This window comes from Cyanistes caeruleus, chromosome 11 (assembly GCF_971803275.1).
Source record: "Cyanistes caeruleus chromosome 11, bCyaCae1.hap1.1, whole genome shotgun sequence".
Lineage (NCBI taxonomy): Eukaryota > Metazoa > Chordata > Aves > Passeriformes > Paridae > Cyanistes > Cyanistes caeruleus.
This window is the reverse complement of record NC_141711.1, coordinates 19,800,040-19,819,602: the sequence shown is the minus strand read 5'-3', so window position 1 is coordinate 19,819,602 and position 19,563 is coordinate 19,800,040. Positions and strand designations below refer to the sequence as shown.

The window sequence follows — 19,563 nt, the reverse complement described above, 5'->3', positions numbered from 1 at the left end:
TGACGATCCTGAACCTAGCCATGTGCTGGACTGAGAGAATGGGCCCCGAGGCGCCTCCGGGGACGACCTCCCTGGGGAAGTGTGAGCAGTGCCAAACTGCCTCGCGAACCGAGCCATGGATCGCCTGCCCTCCGGAATTGCACGCAAGAGAATGTTGGGCAAACGGTACCCAAATGGACCTGTGTAAGCTGGAAAAGAAAATTTGGTGCTCCATCCCGGGGATAGGTACTGGAAAAAGGCAACCCCATAACACAGGGGAAAAAGAGGTCCAAGCGACCCATCTACGAAATAAGAGAGATATAGGAGGGGTTTCCCCAATCTCGGTCTGCGGGCAGTGTAATAAAACTGTCTGGATTGGAGGAAAGAAACAGTCGACGTTCATTGCGTATCACAGAGTCAACCCCTTGTGTTACAATAAAGCAAACTTAAAATATTGTGCCATGGGGGGGAAATTGTACTGGGAAGGGAAGAACCTGGAACATGAAACGAAAGTGTCATTCAGTAATGAACCGATAGTTTTGGATTTACTGAAAAATGACGATGATAGAGTGTGTCTGCAGTTTGATCAGGTGATCTGTTTCGCAAAAGACGAGGATGGTTCAGACCCTGAAAATAAAATAAAACAATTAACTCTTGAACTAAAAAGGCAGGAAATGGAAAATAAGAAAAAAAGACTCGAACAAGAGAGGTTAAACTCTCTCAGTGAGCAATACGAACAATTAGAAAAACAATACGATAATTGGAAGCTACCTAGCCCTAATCAGAATCTATTCATAGATCTGATGCAGGAAATAGCTACCGAATTGGGATTGACTAATTGTTGGATATGTGGTGGCCTGAAATCAGCCGAAAGATGGCCATGGAAGGGAGAAGGATTAACCCCAGAACAATTACTTAAGTGGACAGGATTAAAATTATCCAAAACAACCCGGCGACCAGAGGGGTGGGTGATTGATAAAAGAATCATTGGAACTTTTTGTGTCAGTCGGGAAGGAAGGGAATTCACCGAGCTAGTTGGTTACACCCCGTGTGTAAAAACTCTCTCGGTAAATTCAGATAAAAAGACAAAAATTTGGCAGCCGGAATCACCCGAGGGCTATTGGAGCCAATCTCGGGAAAATAATTGCGAATGGATAGATCTAATTGGTTTATGTTGGAACAAACAGGACGGGGCGAATCCCTTCCATGCCTTTCTCGGCCTGAGGGAATATTGGGAGGACCCAGCAAAACTTAACAGAGATTGGAAGGCACCGGATGGGATTTACTGGATATGCGGAAAGAAAGCATACAGTGAATTGCCCAGAAATTGGAAAGGGTCATGCACACTCGGAATAATTCGGCCTTTCTTCTTTACATTACCTAAAGATGAAAGCAGGTCTTTAGGTGCTCCCCTCTTTGAAACCCTAGCCCGATAAAAGAGGGAATTGAAACGGGAACTACCAATAGCCGGAGGTAACCACCAGTGGAAGGGGGAGGAATGGCCCGCCGAAAGAATCATACAATATTATGGACCGGCAACATGGGCAAATGATGGCAGTTGGGGATACAGGACCCCAATCTACCTCCTCAATCGGCTCATTAGGTTACAGGCTGTGGTAGAAGTTGTTTCAAATCACACTTCAGAAGCCCTGGAACTCCTAGCAAAACAACATTCCCAGATGAGAGCCTTTGTCTACCAAAACAGACTCGCTCTCGAGTATTTGCTAGCTGAGGAGGGAGGAGTGTGTGGCAGATATAACGAGTCAGAGTGTTGCATGGAAATAGATGACTTCGGAGAAACTATAAAGGGTCTAGCTGCTGAAATAAAGAAAGTAGCCCATGTACCCGTCCAGAAGTGGAATTCGATTTTACAAGCCTCTTGGTGGGATCAAATTTTTGGGCAAGGGGCATGGTGGAAAAAGCTAGTATTCTTTATAGGATGTTCTATTGCCGGAGTCATCTTCCTACCCTGCCTAATTCCTTGTCTGATCAGACTGATACATTCTGTCGTTCAAGGAATGCAGATTGCCTCTCTCCCAATAGACCCAGAAAAGGCACAAGGAAACACTACCCTTCTTTCAAAAATCATGAAGTTAGAAGAAGAAAAAGAGAATAGAAATGCAGTTAAGGCATTGAGGGAATTTGAAAATAAACATATGTTGTCCACAGAAAATATAGAAGAGTTAGACCAAGAGGAAAACGACATTATTTAACCTGATATTCCTCTGAAAAAGTATGAAAACACGAATTTTTAATGTGTTCAAATTATTAGGTGGGGGACTGTAATAAAGAATTGGGTAAATAAAAATTCGGAATAAGAAGTTTAAATAAAGTATGTATAGTTATAACTAAATGAAAGTATGGAATAAGGAATTCTCCTCCCGGTCGAGGTAGAATTCCTTTTCCAAAAATCACGAATTGCAAAAGAACCCCCCCCAGATAACAGGTTTCAGCAGACTCATCAACTCGGAGGAAAGGACAGGACACAGGCCATCATAGAAACAAAAGAACCAGCCTAAAAGTCTACCTCCAGAGAAAGGCAACGCCCGGCCGATTTCGGCCGAAGACCATCAAGCAAGACAAAAGGGACGAGCCTCAGGAAAATGGTCGTTGCCAGAATCGAACACCACACCCGCCAAACCCATACTACAGAAACTCAATCAAGAAAGACAAAGAAGAGACTACTCCTCCGAGATATCCATCGGCGCTAGCCCGGATCTCTCGATCCTGCTGTGATGAAATATGTTAAAATACATACAGACTCACTTTGCATTTGAGGAGACTCTGCCCGGACACTTACTGACTCAATGTTCTAGGCCAGGAAATCCATTCACCAGACAATCAGGGACATTTGGTGAATGGAAACTGGTTGGAATTCTAGCCTGGGGACATAAAATCCCTATAAAAACCCAGGCCAGAGAACCCTCAGACGTGGATTTGGGAACACCTATACCTTGCGTATAGACCCTGTCCACCCAGCGCTGCGCTGTCCATTTATTGTGGTTTTTACCTCGCTGTTTGTTGCTTTATTAATTTATAATAAATTAATCTTTGTTAATCTTTAATCTGCCGTTGCATTTATAACAAAAGCATCTTCTTAATTCTCTACCTTTCCTGAAGCTTCTTTTCTTTCTTGTCACTGGTAGTTTATAAAGTCTCTTTTCATGTTGATCTTTCTCTCTCTCTCTCTCTGGATAAAAAGATTAATCCGCAAGTCTCATCTGGGTAATGAAAGAGTTAAAATCTTGCCCAGGCTTTTGTAGATGGTTCGGAGATCTCTGCCGAACAGGAGCTGGAGCCGTCTCTGATGGAAAGTTCCTCATGGCTGCTCTGGAGCGTGTGGTCGCTGTTCCAACCCGCTGCAAGTCCAGGGCCTCTCTCTTTCTTCACTGGGCAGTTTCTAGTGAATGTAGTTACAGCAAAACCTGCAGCCGAGCCAGAGATCGGCTCGGCCCGGCCCGGGCCCGAGGAAAACCTTCCCTGGGCCCCCCCATCTCCCGGCCGGGAGATGGGGCAGGCCCGACCCCATCCCCGCCCGGCCGCATGGCCTGGGCAGGGACGGGAGGCCTGGAGCTCCGCCACCCTCCACAGCCAGAAAAAACAAAGAGAACTCAGAGACCTCTGCTTTTACATTTTAAGGTAGAGTTCACAAGTTGATCCCACTTTTCAATGGCCTAAACTGCTGTCAATTCCCAGCAATGACCGATAATTGGTCAGGAGAAAAGACTCCAAGCACTTCCCAGCAACTCCAACTCCCTTAAAGGTAAAGTAGCTCCATGACAGTAACTCTTAACATCAACTAACACTTCAGTGATAGCAGCTTTAATTGACCTCCCAGGCTTAATAAAAAGGCTACTTACAACAAACAGCAACTACCATTCCAATTGCTGTCCCACCTCTGCTCCCTCCTCCTTCTCTGGCTGCTCTCATCCTCTTCCAGCTTCAAGTTCCCATGATGGCATGGGAGTGGGAAGCCATGAGCCCAAAAAACAGAACCTGGAACAGCAGGCCATCCCCTTCACTGCACCTGTTACCTATACCCGAAAAAGAGGCACTCCTAAGTGGCAGCTTTTTGATTATCAGCATAAAAAAGAGCTTTGCAAGGCTTAGAAGGAGTTTGGGAGAAAAAGTGAATATTTTAAAGGCCACCTTTTTCTCAAACACACTAGTTCCCAACGGTATCAGAGATTTGTTGGCATGTCTTCTAACCCAAACAGAATATCTGTGGGTGAGAACATGGAAGAGATTATTACGGGAACTCCTTCCTGAACTCTTGCAAAGTCCTGGCTGTGCCATTGATGCAGAGAACAACAGTATCTCAATGGATCACTTGTGCGGTGAAGGGGATTGGTCACAAGCTGGAATGCAGGCTGAAAAAATACCACAGCCTGTGTTGGAACAGGTGAAGAGAGCTGCAGAGAAGGTCTTTATCTTTATGCCCACAAAAGAACCTAAGCAAAGTTATGTGAATATTAAACAGTTTCCCTCTAAGGCTTTTATAGATTTTGTTGAAAGGCTCCGAGTCAAGGTGGAGAGGCAGATTGAGAGTCGGCAACTACAGGAACAGATAATAATGGAAGTAGCCCAAGCAAATGCTAATGATGTCTGCAAGAAGATCATCCTGGGCCTGCCCTTTGAGCCACCACCGACCCTTGACTTGATCATCGAAGCCTGCACAAAGAGAGCCATCATCCCAGAGGCTCGAGGAAAAGGAGACAGAATGGAGAAAACAGCTGCTGCTGCTACTCCAAAAATACACCAACAGCCTTTTCAGTGTTTTAACTGTGAGCAGGAGGGACACGTAGCAAAGGTTTGCCCAAAGAGGCAGCTTCTGCAAAATAAACCAATAAGTTCTCAGGGGGGAGAGGGACAACCGCTTCCAAAAAACTAGATGGGAAGTGTGGGCCTGCTTCACGTGTAGACAAAAATGAAGCAGGTCAGAATGGGGGCCCAGAGAAGGTTTGGAAGCCACAAGCTCCCTTTAAACTAATCGTGACACGAAATAGATTCTTTAATACAGATGACTGGCAGGTTGTGTCAGTTGACCCACTTGATAAGGATTTATTTGCCAGACTGGACTGTAAGTATGTTGTTATCAGGGACACCAAGCACACACCCCAGGAGATGGAAATCTCTCCGGCAATCATAACATCAGAGCCGGAGGCACTCATTCTCATGGCGCGTTGTGTCCACCCACCCTTCTTTATGCCATAGGGCCAAATCATCACCCAGGTGATTCCGATGCCAAATGAACTGCCAGTGGACGATTCTTCACCAGGTGTCTACTGGGCAGAAGTCATTGGAGAAGACAAGCCTTGGATGGGGTGTGGACTCCAGTGAGGTGAAGATTACCTTCACCTTGATGGAGTGCTGGACACAGGGGCAGATGTGACAATCATCCCAACCACCAGATGGCTGTCACATTGGGAATTACAACCCGTGATAGGTAAAGTACAGGGCACTGGGGGTACCCAATTAGCCAAACAATCTAAGAGTGTCATCCAAATTGAAGGGCTGGATGGGATGTTGGCCAGCTTATGTCCATTCATTTTAGACTATGAAGTTCCCCTGTGGGGAAGAGATGCTGTGTCCCAATGGGGAGTGAAATTTGAAATCCCAAAATCCCCTTGGGATTTTTCATAGCGGCCGCTGATGAGTGCCCCTGCCCAGAAGCTGAACTGGAGAACAGAACAGCCAGTATGGGTAGATCAGTGGCTGCTGAATAAACAAAAATTGAATGAATTGGTACAAGAGCAGTTAGCAATAGGCAACATTGTGCCAACCACCAGCCCTTGGAATTCCCTGGTCTGTGTTATCAGGCAGCCAGGAAAGGACAAGTGGCGGCTCATCCAGGACCTTAGAGAAATGAACAAAGTCACTGAAGACATGGGGTCTCTTCAACCAGGAATGCCCTCCCTGTTGATTCTCCCCCAAAACTGGAATTTGGCAGTTACTGATATAAAAGACTGTTTCTTCCAGATTCCCCTTGACCCTGCTGATGCCCCACAGTTTGCCTTCTCAGTTCCCTCCATCAATTGAGAAGTCCCAGTGAAGCACTCCCATTGGCAAACCTTGCCTCAAGGCATGAAAAACAGTCCCAGTATCTGCCAGTGGTACATTGCTTCATTGCTGTCCCCAGTGCATGACAAAGCAAGAGAAACCATCGTCCTGCACTGTTGTAGTGCATTTAAAGAATTATGGTATGTTCCAAAGGAAGAACTCACCCTTGGTTTTGTGTAAGGTTAGTCCCTACCTAACCTCTCTTTCTTTTTTCCTATCTCATTGGCTGTAACTCCCCTGTATCCCTTAACCACCTCCTCCCCCTGGTTTAAGAGATAGCACCCGAGGCATCTCAGCCTCTTTCATGCCCCCCAGGCGATCCACATAAAATAAACCCGGGACCACGTCTTGCAAGTCTGAGCCTCCTGTGTCTAAGATACCTTAGGTCCATGTTGTATATATTTTGAGACCCCTTCCTGCCCGTGGTCTGTGAAGGGCAGGCACGTATCCACGGGGGGCAAGAATGAAGGGGTTCTCAGAATAATTACAACAGAGCGGCGCCCAGTGTTTCAGGGCTGCAAAAAAGCCCACATTAAAAGGCTGAAAATAACCAGGGGCAGTCACTCCTGAAAACTTTCCAATGTTGTTTAAAATACAGCCAAAAAGCATTCAAGATGAATTCATAATCCTTTGAGCACCAGTGGGACCGGTTCCAGGACAACAGGTACTTTTTCCACTGCCAGAAACAACAGAAGAGGGCAAGAAAACTCCGACACTGGGCCGGGCGGGGGTGCTGCGAGATTCCCCCGGGCTGAGGCTGTGACGAGCTGCGTGTTGGTGAGGCATCCCTCCATGGAGGTTGGGAGTGGAACGACCACCCTGAAGCCCTGAATCCGAGCGGCGGGGGCCCTGGGGGCTGCATGGTGGCTGGGATATCCCTTTTCATGTGGTGGCTGTGCCAGGACGGCCGGCAAACAAAGGATCGGCCACGTGCAGAGCCGGGGGGGAAGAGAAGTCCCCCTGTAGCCCCGGCCGAGTGCAGCCATCTGGGGGAAGGGATGAATCATCTCTGCAGCCCCTGATTCCAGCCCCGGGCCGCATGTAGCCAGCAGGGGGAGGGGAAGGTGCCCCTGCAGCCCAGATTATGGGACCAGCAGTGTGAAGCTAGCTGGGGAGGGGAAGGAATTCTCCCTGTATCCCTGAGCCAGTGTAGCCAGAGGTGGGGGAAGTGAGCTCTCCAGCAGCTAAAGCTAGCTGCTGAGTCCAACAGGTTACTGTAACACTTGTGGTGCCAGTTTGTTTTCTGTGGTAGAAAAAATGGACAGATTGTGTGCATTGCTGCTTTATTATCACAATGGGATCTCAGCTTTCCACAGGAGAGGAGTTATACACAAAAAATTCAGGATTTTTTAAAAACCACAAATACAAAGATTTCAAAAAATAAGCTAAAACAGTTTGAATTATGGTTGTCTCATCAGAGTGCACAGATTGAATTCTTACAAATAGATTCAGTAACTGCCTGGGATGAAACTGGAAATTTATTAATTTTAAAAATAGAAAAGGGAGACAAATTGCCTTTTAAATTTCTCCTGGTTTTACTTTTAATTCAAAAAGAATTGGTTAACAGAGAAATAAAAGAGAAACAGGCACTGCAGTCTTTACCAGATTCCCCTAACCTTTCTCCCAAAACCTCTGCTCCTCTGCTGAAAGAGGTACCTGGGACAATTCAAGAAAAACACGAATTGCAGCTTAACAATGCCAGTCCTGGTCCCCTGTGTCTCCTCCAGCCACCCAGTTCTGATGGTTTTGTGCAAACCATCAGGTCTCTATATCCTTCTTTTCCAAGCATTAAAGAAAATGAACTGCTCTACCCCCACGGGGCTGAGAGCCCAAGATGGCACTGGCCATGTGTTACCTGGCCACATGGTGAATCCTCCACTGTATCCCCTTTCCCCTACCCACAATCCCTTCCATGCACGGGTTCCTGCTCACAACTCTTACCACAATCCCTTTCTTCCCTCTGACATTCCTCCTCCCTGCACCATAGCCCTGCCCTGCCTGGCAGCACCCTACAAGCCTGCCTCTCGATGTTACAATCCTGCTCCCCATGCCTCCACCCCCTGTCTCCATGTGGAGAGTGGTGGTGAGAGAGAGAGTTACACCCCTTGAGGGGCAGAGGGAAGGGTGTCCTGGCCCTGCTCCCTGGGGCGGGGCACCGGGCCCTTGGCCAGCTCCTGCGGGGGAGCAGCTGAGCCCCTCCACAGGCCCAGTGAGAGAACGGGGCCCCCAGAGCCCGGCAAGGGTGGGTGTGGGTGGGGAAACCCAGGGCATACCAGCCCTGGAGAAGATGAAGATATGTTTACAGCTGCTCCTGTAGTATATAATAAAGGCAGAGGAGCAATGCAAATCCAACCTCGGCCTTTCAATTACCAAGTGATCAGAGAATTATGTAAAATAAATAAATAAATAAAAATTCGATACAGATAGTGAGGTTTTAAGTGGAATAATAAGAACTATATTGAAATCACTGGATTTAATTCCTGCTGATCTTAAAGATTTATTCCAGTGTCTACTGACTCCTGCTAAATCATTCTAAATCATCCTCAGAATCACCCTAAAATAGGCACATTTGAAAGGAAAGTATCACATGTGAATCACAAACACAAATCCAGCTTAGCAAAGAGGCAAGGCAGCATGACAGGCAGTTCTGTGTTAGCATTAGCAGTCAGGTTAAACAAATCTATTTTACGGAATGCCCTCTTCTTCAGTGCCTGCCCTGATGCTCTGCCATCTCACACACTGGAGTGTGATTCACATACTGCAGCCCAGGGTTAGGTTTTTGCAATATTTTAAATGGGTGTGGTCAGCACGATTGCTGGGGATAAGTTACTAGAGAACTAAACAAAATGTGTGCACCATCCCAGGCTAGACCTGACTAGGCCCATGAATTTTAGAAAGATGAGGACAAGGTAGCAGAGCAAATAGAACAATATAAAAATCAGCTGAAAATAAAAGGAGGAAATGGTAAAGGAGTTATTTGTGCACTTTTGGGGGTTTATTTATCTTGGGTGCAAAGCAAAATCAAAAGCTCCCAAGTGACCAAAAGATGGGAAATGTAGAAAGTACTCCATAGCAGACTGTCAGACCACTGGATCCTTCAAACAATGTTATCATGGTGCAAGAGTGGCAGCTTGAGCTGGTGCCTCTGGGGGACCCTGAACCAAGAACCCCTGGGCTTTTATACCCTCCCAGCTGAATTGTGATAGTCTGGGGTCTTCCTGCTGTGTGCCAGTCACTGTGTCCCCAGGCCCTCTGCTGGGCTATCCCTCTCCTACAGTCAAGTTTAGTCCATCAAATTTGGCTTTCCTCTCTGATCCACCATGAGGACCACAAGAGCACACCGTCCTTAGGGTGTAAAAATACCTGCTCTTGCTGGAATATTGCTATTGTGTGTTAACTCTGAAGGCAGAGAGGGCATCTGTAGGGATGTGAACTCGTTTCCCTTGTCCCAGCCGTGCTGCACACAGCAGAGCTCCTGGGTGTTGGTGCTGGCTGGGACAGCACCACGGGCCTGACAGGGAGTTGCAAACAAATCGTTTTCAAAAAATCAGCACATATTAGAACACACTATTTAGCCTGGGATTTGAAGTTGTTTCTCAGTTCATCTTTAGAAAGGCCTAAAGAAGTCTCCTATGAATTGTTTCTCTCCCTGGCAAGTTCAGTTGCGGCCCCGAATCGCCCTCAGCATTCCCAAGGTGCTCACTCGGAGTCCCGTTCTGTGGGGAGAGCGCGGCACAGAGCGAGCCGCTCCCGCCCGGGCTGCCCACAGGCCCGGAGAGCCGGGCAGGCCCCACGGCTCCTCTGGCATCGGTTCTGTTCCCCACAGCGCTGGCTGGGGCCCGGTGCCGCCGCTCTGCCGGCTGGGCTGTCTGTGTTCCCAGCACGGATGGAGGCAGTGCAGGCCATGGCCCCTCGTCTCGGGGTGCTCAGCACCGCCTGAGCTGTGCCCGTGCAGCAACCACCTCGGCCCCTCGGCACCGCCATCCCGGCACGGCGGCTGCCCCTGGGTGCCCCTGGGCCGTGGCAGCTCCGAGCCGGACCTGCCCCAGGAGGGACCCCGGGAGGGACCCCGTCCCCTGAGTGCCTCAGAAGAGACTCCAGCCCCACTGTGTGCAGCAGGAGGGACACAAAGCACCAGCAGGCTGATGGGAGCCCACAGCCCTCTCCACATCTCAAATAAGAATGCAAACCCCCCTCATGTACCTCAGGAGAGACCCCATCATCCTGCACAACTTGGGAAAGATCCCAAACCCCCTGCATGCCTCACATAGGATTCCAAATCCCTTGCATGACTTACAGGGAACCCCAGTGCCCTCCATACCTCGGAGGGAACCTGAAGTATCCCTGTGTGTCACACAAGGGACCCCAGCCTCCCCTGCACCCCATGGGGGACTTCAAAGCCCGCACGTGCCTTACAGGGAAGCCCAGCCCAGCTACACCGAGTGTTTTGACCTGGAAATCAAGTGTAGTTGCAGCTGGGTTCTTGTGCCTCCAGTGCTGTTTGTCAGCCCCATTGGGGAACACAGCTACCTGGCCCTTCCCTTCCCTTCTGGCCCTTGCCCAGAGCAGCAGAGCCTGTGCAGCACCCTGCAGGATTGGTGATGGCCCACCAGTTAGGTCCTACCAAGTGTGTGTTAACTGGGGAGAGACTTTGTTTTCCCTGCTGACATTGCTGGTCAGGCTGTGTCCCTAGAGATGGTCTTGATGGTTCCCTCTTTTCCTGGGCACTCCAGTGGAGGAGGTGCAGGCCCAGGTGATGCCACGGAAGGAAATGTGCCCTCAGCCCAGGGATGCTCAGCATGGCTTCCCCAGCCCTTAGGGCCCAGCCACTGGTCACAGCAGCCCCTGCCTGGCTCCTGCCTGCCCACACTGTGGTCAGCCCCGGCAGCTCCTGGACATGGAGCTCAGCCAGGGCTGGTGCTGTGTGGGCTTTAGTGGTGCTACCAGCCGGACACTGGGCTAACAGCTAAAACTATTTATTTGAAGAGAAGAAGGGGCCATCACCTACACTGGCAGATGGGCTCACCTTCAGTGTGGTTTAGAGGGCAGGGCCAGGGGGCTCAGGGACAGAGGAAGGGCCATGTTGGTCCCAGCTGGGGCTGGAGGGTACTGGGCTGGTCTTGGGGTCTCTACAAGAACTAAGGAATGGGCTAGGCTGGGGCAGAGGGAGATCAAAAAAGGGAGTGAAAGCAGCTTAGGGATATCTATGGGGAAAAGAGGGGGCAGTGGTATCTACAGGAGTATAGGATGTTTCTTCAATGAGAGCAGTCCCGGGATCCTCTTCACAGGGTTCTTCAGACAGCTGCTCAGGCCCTTATATCTGCCAGATGAGATGCTAAAGCTGTCTGGATGTTTAGTGCAGCCACTGTCCTTCAAATGCTCCTGTCCAGAAGTGCTCCTGTGGAGAGAAGAGCTGGCTGAGGCCACCAGCTGCCACTGGCACACGGAGACCCTCCTGCACAGCAGGGCCCAGAGCGGCCAAGGCTCCCCAGCACGGCTGCAGCTGCTGGCACAGCTTGGCCCAGCTGGAGAGCTGCCCCTCAAGGCCCCAGCGAGCAGGGGATGGCTCTGGGCAGGGTCCCTGGCCAGGAGCAGGCCCCAGAGCGCCTCTGCCTTTCAAGGCAAATCTCGTTACTGCTCTTCCTCCTGCCCACCTTGCTTTGCCTCTGCCTGCCGCTCCTGGGGCTGCTCTTGGCCAGGCAGCCCCTGTGGGAGCCAGCATTGGCTGCAGCACAAGTGGGCTCCTCAGGACAAGGCCCAGCAGTTCGGAGGCCAATGAAAGCCCCAGGGAGCAGCAGAACTCCCAGCAGAGTTATTTGGGAAACCACTGACTCCTCACAAGTCCACAGCAGCCTCCCTGGAAATGTTTCTTGTCTACAATAGGCTTTCTAAAGAAGTTGTTGGAGGGAAAGATGAACAAAACACTCACCGTTTTCTCTTGCAGGCATACCAGATTCCAAAGCAGCACAACATGAAGATAATCTCCAAACAAAGTACGCCTGCTATTAGCTCTATCCAGCAGAACATTCCCTGACAGAAAGCCCTTTCAATGACCTTCTGGGAATCAGGAACTTGTGTTGTGCTGGCTGCATCTACGGAAGCAATGGGCAGTGTGAGTCCGTGCTGTGCTGCACTGCTGAGCTGGCAGCATGCTGGGTATGTCCCGTACATTCTCTGTTTCCCCCAGGGCTGGGGCCTGCAGGCACCTTGCTGCCCCTTGGCACAGGCTGTGCCACCCAACAGAGCCCAGAAGGCCGGGAGCAGAGCCCATGGACAGCACAGCTGCTTGGGCAGTGGCTCCTTCCAGGGACTCAGGCCAAAGCCATCCCTGAGCAGCCAGAGGCACCCCTGACCCTCCCTGCTCTGTGACAGCTCCCCCAGCCCAAGGGGACAGAGCCAGGCCCTGTCAGGAGCCAGTGCAGGCCCTGCCCAGTTGGGAGCCAGGGCTGGCTGTGGCCCTGGGCTCTCAGCAGGGCTCCCACTCGGGGCTGCTCCTGTGTCTTGGGCCTCTGGGCACTCAGGGCCAGCTCTGGGAGCAGCTGCAGAGGCAGTGATGCTGTTCCTCAAGTCCCTTTTCCCAAGGGCTGGGAATGAGCTCCAGAGGCCTTGGAGCTGAGGCACCTCCAGCTTTGGCTGCTGCTGGGCCGTACAAGGGCCGGCCCTGGGGGGAGAGCTGCTGGCACACAGCCCCACTGAGGGCTGAGCCCAGCACAGCAATTACCTCCTGTGTCTGGGCCTGTCCCTGGCATCGTCTTCTTTCCTGCGGCAGAGGCTGCCAATGAACCACTGCTTGCTCTGGGAAGTGCCTCCTTGTGCTTTGCCTGTTGGTCCATCACTTGAGGAAGGAAGAAGGACAGCTGGATCAGATGGAAATATTCTCCATTGGGGAGGTAGCATCTTCAAGAGGTAATGCATGTCAAAATCACAGGTAAAGATCAGGAAATTGTCCAGGCTGTTGGGGCTGGGCCAAAGCACTCCCTCCTGCAAACAGCTGCCCCTCCTGATTTGCCCCAAGATCAGGAAATTGCAGGGGATCTCAGGGTGTGCATGGCCCATGCTGCAGTTTGGGCTCCCTGTCAGCTGATGCCAAATGCCTTCCTGCGGAGGCTGGGGAGAAGCTGCAGCCAGGCCAGGCTGGGGAGCAGCCCTGCAGGCCATGAAAGCAGCAGCAGGGCAGTGAGGCTGCCATGGATCCCTTCCTGCTGTGCTGGGCACGGCGTGTCTAGATGTGCAGAGAAAGCCACTGGCTGCTGAGTCTCAGGAGAAAGCTGAGGGACACGGACCCACCCTGTGCTCCCTGCATTTCTTTCTCTGTTGTTCTCAGGAAATCATTTGACGATAGAGACTTTTTGGTTCCAGTATCTTGGATCTTTCTTTTTGGAGGATCTTTCTTTTTAACATATCGGATCTTTCTTTTTAACAGAAAATATTTCCATTTCCCAGGAATGGATCCCAAAAAAACCAGTCCCCAGCCTGTGGGGTCAGCAGGGACACACCACTTACCCCTGCGATGGGGGCCGGGCTTGTCTGCAGTAAGCATCCCAGGAGCTGGCAAAGCGCTCCCTGCAGACACACCTGTAACTAAACAGCCACAGAAGCTTCTCTCATCTCTGCTGATCTGCACAGGCAGCACTGAGCTGCAGGAGAAGTGAGGGGATCACACAGGCCAAGGGCACACACATGCACGGCTCTGTCCTGGCACCCGCAGCGATGCCGCCCTGGCTGAGCTCTGGGCTCTGAGCTGGCCGCTCTCCCTGGGGGAAAGGCCTTGACCTACCCTCACCACCTCCCTGAGGCTCAGTCCTGGATGTGGGTTGAGGAGCTGCATCACCTGCACCAAGAGGCTTGGCTGCAAAGAAAGGCAGGACAGAACAGCTGCTGTGGCTCTGTAGGAGATTCTCAGGGTCCCTGGGGCCAGCAAAGGAGCCCCGCACGGCTCAGCCCTGGGCCTGGCCCCTTCCCTCTCTGCTCCTCTCCGTGGCTGCACAGAGCACACGGAAGGAGACACTGGTATTGCACATGGGAAGGAGATTGACAGCTAAATGCTCCTTCCTCCCACTGACAGCGATGCTGTGGGATCACTCAAGGTTGCAGGAGGCAGTGGGGCAAGATTTCCAGAATTCATCCCCCCTGAGATTATGTTAAGGGAAATGGCACGTGGCTGAGCTCTTGCCACCTTGACATTGATTATTCTGTAAGTAAAAAGGGGAATTGAGAACTTGCCTCCAACATCCTCCAAGAATTTCAAGGCATTTTCCACCAGGGCTTCCACATAATCCATATCACGATCCCAATCTACAATGGAGCACACATGAGAACCCTTTTCAGTCCATTCTGGGATCCCCTTCTGCCTTAGGGGACTGGGCACTGCAAGGGGTTTGGGTAAGACCATGAGAGCCATGTGTCAATGGACAGGGCCAAATGTGCAGAGGGGCCTGGGTGGCTCTGGGCTGGCTCCTGGTCACTCTCCACACTCTTTCCATGCCCTGTGCAGCATCCCTGGAGAGGAAAGTGGGGCAGCCAGGGTCTCCTGGGAGCTCTCTCCCCTCCCAAAGAGAAAACCCTCCCTAAAGCCCTGGGGGAAACAGCAGCAGGCAGTGCCACAAATATCCCTTCCCAGCTCCATCCCTCCTGCCCTCCCTCTGCTGGGACAGCTCCTACAGGCCAAGGGGATGGAGCCAGGCCCTCTCAGGATGCAGTGGAGCCTTGACCTCCCCCTCTGCCCTTTCCCCACCATGGGCACCCTTTTGCAGCCACTGCTGGGTTTTGGGACGTGTCTCCCATGCAGGGAATCCAACAGGACTGCTCAGTAGCCGAGTGTCCTGAGCCTGCTGGGGATAATTCCTCTGGGCTGTGCCGGTCTTGTCCAGGCTGTGCCTGCACTGCCAAGCAGCAGAGATGGCAGCTGAAGCCTCAGCAGGGCTCAGGCCCAGAGGCACAGCAATTACCTCCTGGGACTGTGCCTGGCATGGCCTCCCTTCCTGCAGCAGAGGCTGCCAGTGAACCACTGCTTCCTCCGGGAAACACTGCCTTCAGCACAGCCTCTTCTTCCACTTCTGCAGAAAGGAAGAGGCAGAGCTGGATCAGATGGAAACATTCCCCATTGGGGAGGTGGCATCTTCAGAAGGCAATGCTTGTCAAAGGCATGGTTAAGGATCAGGAAAATGTCCAAGCTCTTGGGGCTGGGCCAAAGCACTCCCTCCTGCAAACAGCTGCCCCTCCTGGTCTGCCCCAAGATCAGGAAATTGCAGGGGATACTCAGGGTGTGCATGGCCTGTGGTGTACTTGGGGCTCCCTGTCAGCCAGTGCCAAATGCCTTCCTGCAGAGGCTGGGGAGAAGCTGCAGCCAGGCCAGGCTGGGGAACAGCCCTGCAGGCCATGAAAGCAGCAGCAGGGCAGTGAGGCTGCCATGGATCCCTTCCTGCTGTGCCGGGCATGCCGTGATGAGATGTGCAGAGAAAGCCCCCGGCTGCTGAGACTCAGGAGAAAGCTGAGGGACATGGATCCACCTTGTCCTCCCTGAAGCATTTCCTTCAGCATTTTCCACATGACTTCAAATCGCTCCTGGAATTTCTTGTCTGGGGTGTATTTGGTCTTTTCTGTTGGAGGAACTTAACAAGAAATATTTCAACCTCCCAGGAATGGATCCCAGAAAAGCAGTGCTCAGGCTGTGGGGTCAGCAAGGACACCCTACTCACCGCTGGGATGGGAGCCAGGCTTGTGTGCAGCATCCAGCCCAGGGGCTGGAGAAATCCTTTCTTCAGACACACCTGTAACTAAACAGCCACAGAAGCTTCTGTCAGCTGGTCCCTGCCATGTTGTCAATGAATATTCCTTGGTGGGACAGTGAGAACGCACCTGTAGGTGGCCCAGAGGGCTTCAAAACTTCATACCACCAGGCTAATGGAGGAGCCTTGCCAGCATCTGAATCTAGAAGTAAACCAAGATAAGAATCATTCCCATTGTGTGCCAGGGCTGGCTGTGGCCCTGGGCTCTCAGCAGGGCTCCCATTCGGGGCTGCTCCTGTGCCTTGGGCCTCTGGGCACTCAGGGCCAGCTCTGGGAGCAGCTGCAGAGGGAGTGATGTTGGTGCATGGGTCCCTTTTCCCAGGGACTGGGAATGAGCTCCAGAGGCCTTGGAGCAGAGGCACCTCCAGCTTCGGCTGATGCTGGGCCGTACATGGGCTGGCCCTGGGGGGAGAGCTGCTGGCACACAGCCCCGCCGAGGGCTGAGCCCAGCACAGCAATTACCTCCTGTGTCTGGGCCTGTCCCTGGCATCGTCTTCTTTCCTGCGGCAGAGGCTGCCAATGAACCACTGCTTGCTCTGGGAAGTGCCTCCTTGTGCTTTGCCTGTTGGTCCATCACTTGAGGAAGGAAGAAGGACAGCTGGATCAGATGGAAATATTCTCCATTGGGGAGGTAGCATCTTCAAGAGGTAATGCATGTCAAAATCACAGGTAAAGATCAGGAAATTGTCCAGGCTGTTGGGGCTGGGCCAAAGCACTCCCTCCTGCAAACAGCTGCCCCTCCTGATTTGCCCCAAGATCAGGAAATTGCAGGGGATCTCAGGGTGTGCATGGCCCATGCTGCAGTTTGGGCTCCCTGTCAGCTGATGCCAAATGCCTTCCTGCAGAGGCTGGGGAGAAGCTGCAGCCAGGCCAGGCTGGGGAACAGCCCTGCAGGCTGTGAAAGCAGCAGCAGGGCAGTGAGGCTGCCATGGATCCCTTCCTGCTGTGCTGGGCACGGCGTGTCCAGATGTGCAGAGAAAGCCCCCGGGTGCTGAGACTCAGGAGAAGGATGAGGGACACTGACCCACCCTGTGCTCCCTGCATTTCTTTCTCTGTTGTTCTCAGGAAATCATTTGACGATAGAGACTTTTTGGTTCCAGTATCTTGGATCTTTCTTTTTGGAGGACCTTAACAGAAATTATTTCTATTTCCCAGGAATGGATCGCAAAAAACCAGTCCCCAGCCTGTGGGGTCAGCAGGGACACAGCACTTACCCCTGCGATGGGAGCCAGGCTTGGGTGCAGTAGCCACCTCAAGATCTGGGGAAGCGCTCCCTGCAGACACACCTGTAACTAAACAGCCACAGAAGCTTCTCTCATCTCTGCTGATCTGCACAGGCAGCACTGAGCCGCAGGAGAGGTGAGGGGATCACGCAGGCCGAGGGCACACACATGCACGGCTCTGTCCTGGCACCTGCAGCGATGCCGCCCTGGCCGAGCTCTGGGCTCTGAGCTGGCCGCTCTCCCTGGGGGAAAGGCCTTGACCTACCCTCACCACCTCCCTGAGACTCAGTCCTGGGTGTGGGTTGTGAAGCTGCATCACCTTCACCAAGGGGCTTGGCTGCAAGGAAAAGTAGGTCAGAACAGCTGCTGTGGCTCTGTAGGAGATCCTCAGGCTCCCTGGGGCCTGCAAAGGAGCCACACAAGGCACAGCCCTGGCCCTGGCCCCTTCCCTCTCTGCTCCTCTCCATGGCTGCACAAAGCACATGGAAGGAGACACTGGCATTGCACATGGGAAGAAGATTGACAGCTAAATGCTCCTTCCTGCCACTGACAGGGATCCTGTGGGATCCCTTCGAGCTGCAGGAGGCAGTGGGGCAAGATTTCCAGAATCCATCCCCTCTGAGATTATGTTAAGGGAAATGGCACGTGGCTGAGCTCTTGCCAGCTTGACATTGATTATTCTGTAAGTAAAAAGGGAATTGAGAACTTGCCTCCAATATCCTCCAAGAATTTCAAGGTATTTTCCACCAGGGCTTCCACATAATCCATATCACGATCCCAATCTACAATGGAGCACACATGAGAACCCTTTTCAGTCCATTCTGGGATCCCCTTCTGCCTTAGGGGACTGGGCACTGCAAGGGGTTTGGGTAAGGCCATGGGAGCCATGTGTCAATGGACAGGGCCAAATGTGCAGAGGGGCCTGGGTGGCTCTGGGCTGGCTCCTGGTCACTCTCCACCCTCTTTCCGTGCCCTGTGCAACATCCCTGGAGAGGAAAGTGGGGCAGCCGGGGGCTCCTGGGAGCTCTCTCCCCTCCCAAAGAGAAAACCCTCCCTAAAGCCCTGGGGAAAACAACAGCAGGTAGTGCCACAAATATCCCTTCCCCGCTCCATCCCTCCTGCCCTCCCTCTGCTGGGACAGCTCCTACAGCCCAAGGGGACAGAGCCAGGCCCTCTCAGGATGCAGTGGAGCCTTGACCTCCCCCTCTGCCCTTTCCCCACCATGGGCACCCTTTTGCAGCCACTGCTGGGTTTTGGGACGTGTCTCCCATGCAGGGAGCCCAACAGGACTGCTCAGTACCGAGTGTCCTGAGCCTGCTGGGGATAATTCCTCTGGGCTGTGCCGGTCTTGTCCAGGCTGTGCCTGCACTGCCAAGCAGCAGAGATGGCAGCTGAAGCCTCAGCAGGGCTCAGGCCCAGAGGCACAGCAATTACCTCCTGGGACTGTGCCTGGCATGGCCTCCCTTCCTGCAGCAGAGGCTGCCAGTGAACCACTGCTTCCTCCGGGAAACACTGCCTTCAGCACAGCCTCTTCATCCACTTCTGCAGAAAGGAAGAGGCAGAGCTGGATCAGATGGAAACATTCCCCATTGGGGAGGTGGCATCTTCAGAAGGCAATGCTTGTCAAAGGCATGGTTAAGGATCAGGAAAATGTCCAAGCTCTTGGGGCTGGGCCAAAGCACTCCCTCCTGCAAACAGCTGCCCCTCCTGGTCTGCCCCAAGATCAGGAAATTGTAGGGGATCTCAGGGTGTGCATGGCCTGTGGTGTACTTGGGGCTCCCTGTCAGCCAATGCCAAATGCCTTCCTGCAGAGGCTGGGGAGAAGCTGAAGCCAGGCCAGGCTGGGAAACAGCCCTGCAGGCTGTGAAAGCAGCAGCAGGGCAGCCAGGCTGCCATGGATCCCTTCTGGTGTGCTTGGCACGGCGTGTCCAGATGTGCAGAGAAAGCCCCCGGCTGCTGAGACTCAGGAGAGAGCTCAGGGACATGGACCCACCTTGTCCTCCCTGAAGCATTTCCTTCAGCATTTTCCACATGACTTCAAATCGCTCCTGGAATTTCTTGTCTGAGGTGTGTTTGGTCTTTTCTGTTGGAGGAACTTAACAAGAAATATTTCAGCCTCCCAGGAATGGATCCCAGAAAAGCAGTGCTCAGGCTGTGGGGTCAGCAAGGACACCCTACTCACCGCTGGGATGGGAGTCAGGCTTGTGTGGAGCATCCAGCCCAGGGGCTGGAGAAATCCTGTCTGCAGACACACCTGTAACTAAACAGCCACAGAAGCTTCTGTCAGCTGGTGCCTGCCAGGTTGTCAATGAATATTCCTTGGTGGGACAGTGAGAACGCACCTGTAGGTGGCCCAGAGGGCTTCAAAACTTCATACCGCCAGGCTAATGGAGGAGCCTTGCCGGCATCCAAATCTAGAAGTAAACCAAGATAAGAATCTGGCCACTGCAATGGGGCTGGGTAAGGCCGTGTGAGCCATATGTCAGTGGAAATGGCCAAAGCTGCAGAGGGGC

At 52.4% G+C, this 19,563-nt stretch overlaps 1 protein-coding gene across 32 annotated transcripts in view; it reads right to left on the bottom strand.

Annotated features, from left to right (window-relative positions):
• Nucleotides 1-19,563, bottom strand: part of LOC111945973 (uncharacterized) — a 248,502-nt gene that overhangs the window by 45,964 nt on the left and 182,975 nt on the right. For 2 of the 32 annotated variants that reach the window (XM_086845399.1, XM_086845409.1), the window contains exons 15-32: nucleotides 19,393-19,464; nucleotides 19,233-19,310; nucleotides 19,044-19,145; nucleotides 18,485-18,592; nucleotides 17,761-17,832; nucleotides 17,316-17,387; nucleotides 17,042-17,119; nucleotides 16,290-16,403; nucleotides 15,898-15,969; nucleotides 15,738-15,815; nucleotides 15,549-15,650; nucleotides 14,988-15,095; nucleotides 14,263-14,334; nucleotides 13,817-13,888; nucleotides 13,543-13,620; nucleotides 12,761-12,874; nucleotides 11,969-12,131; nucleotides 11,000-11,437 (exon numbers count right to left, since the gene is read on the bottom strand). The exons of 24 other annotated variants lie outside the window; for them this stretch is intronic. In XM_086845399.1, coding sequence (XP_086701525.1) covers nucleotides 11,272-11,437; nucleotides 11,969-12,131; nucleotides 12,761-12,874; nucleotides 13,543-13,620; nucleotides 13,817-13,888; nucleotides 14,263-14,334; nucleotides 14,988-15,095; nucleotides 15,549-15,650; nucleotides 15,738-15,815; nucleotides 15,898-15,969; nucleotides 16,290-16,403; nucleotides 17,042-17,119; nucleotides 17,316-17,387; nucleotides 17,761-17,832; nucleotides 18,485-18,592; nucleotides 19,044-19,145; nucleotides 19,233-19,310; nucleotides 19,393-19,464 — 1,721 coding nt within the window. In that variant the 3' untranslated portion in view covers nucleotides 11,000-11,271. Of the gene's footprint in view, nucleotides 1-10,999; nucleotides 11,438-11,968; nucleotides 12,132-12,760; nucleotides 12,875-13,542; nucleotides 13,621-13,816; nucleotides 13,889-14,262; nucleotides 14,335-14,987; nucleotides 15,096-15,548; nucleotides 15,651-15,737; nucleotides 15,816-15,897; nucleotides 15,970-16,289; nucleotides 16,404-17,041; nucleotides 17,120-17,315; nucleotides 17,388-17,760; nucleotides 17,833-18,484; nucleotides 18,593-19,043; nucleotides 19,146-19,232; nucleotides 19,311-19,392; nucleotides 19,465-19,563 lie in introns of those variants that run through there. 6 more of the 32 variants (XM_086845408.1, XM_086845417.1, XM_086845415.1 and 3 more) reach the window with 5 other exon arrangements.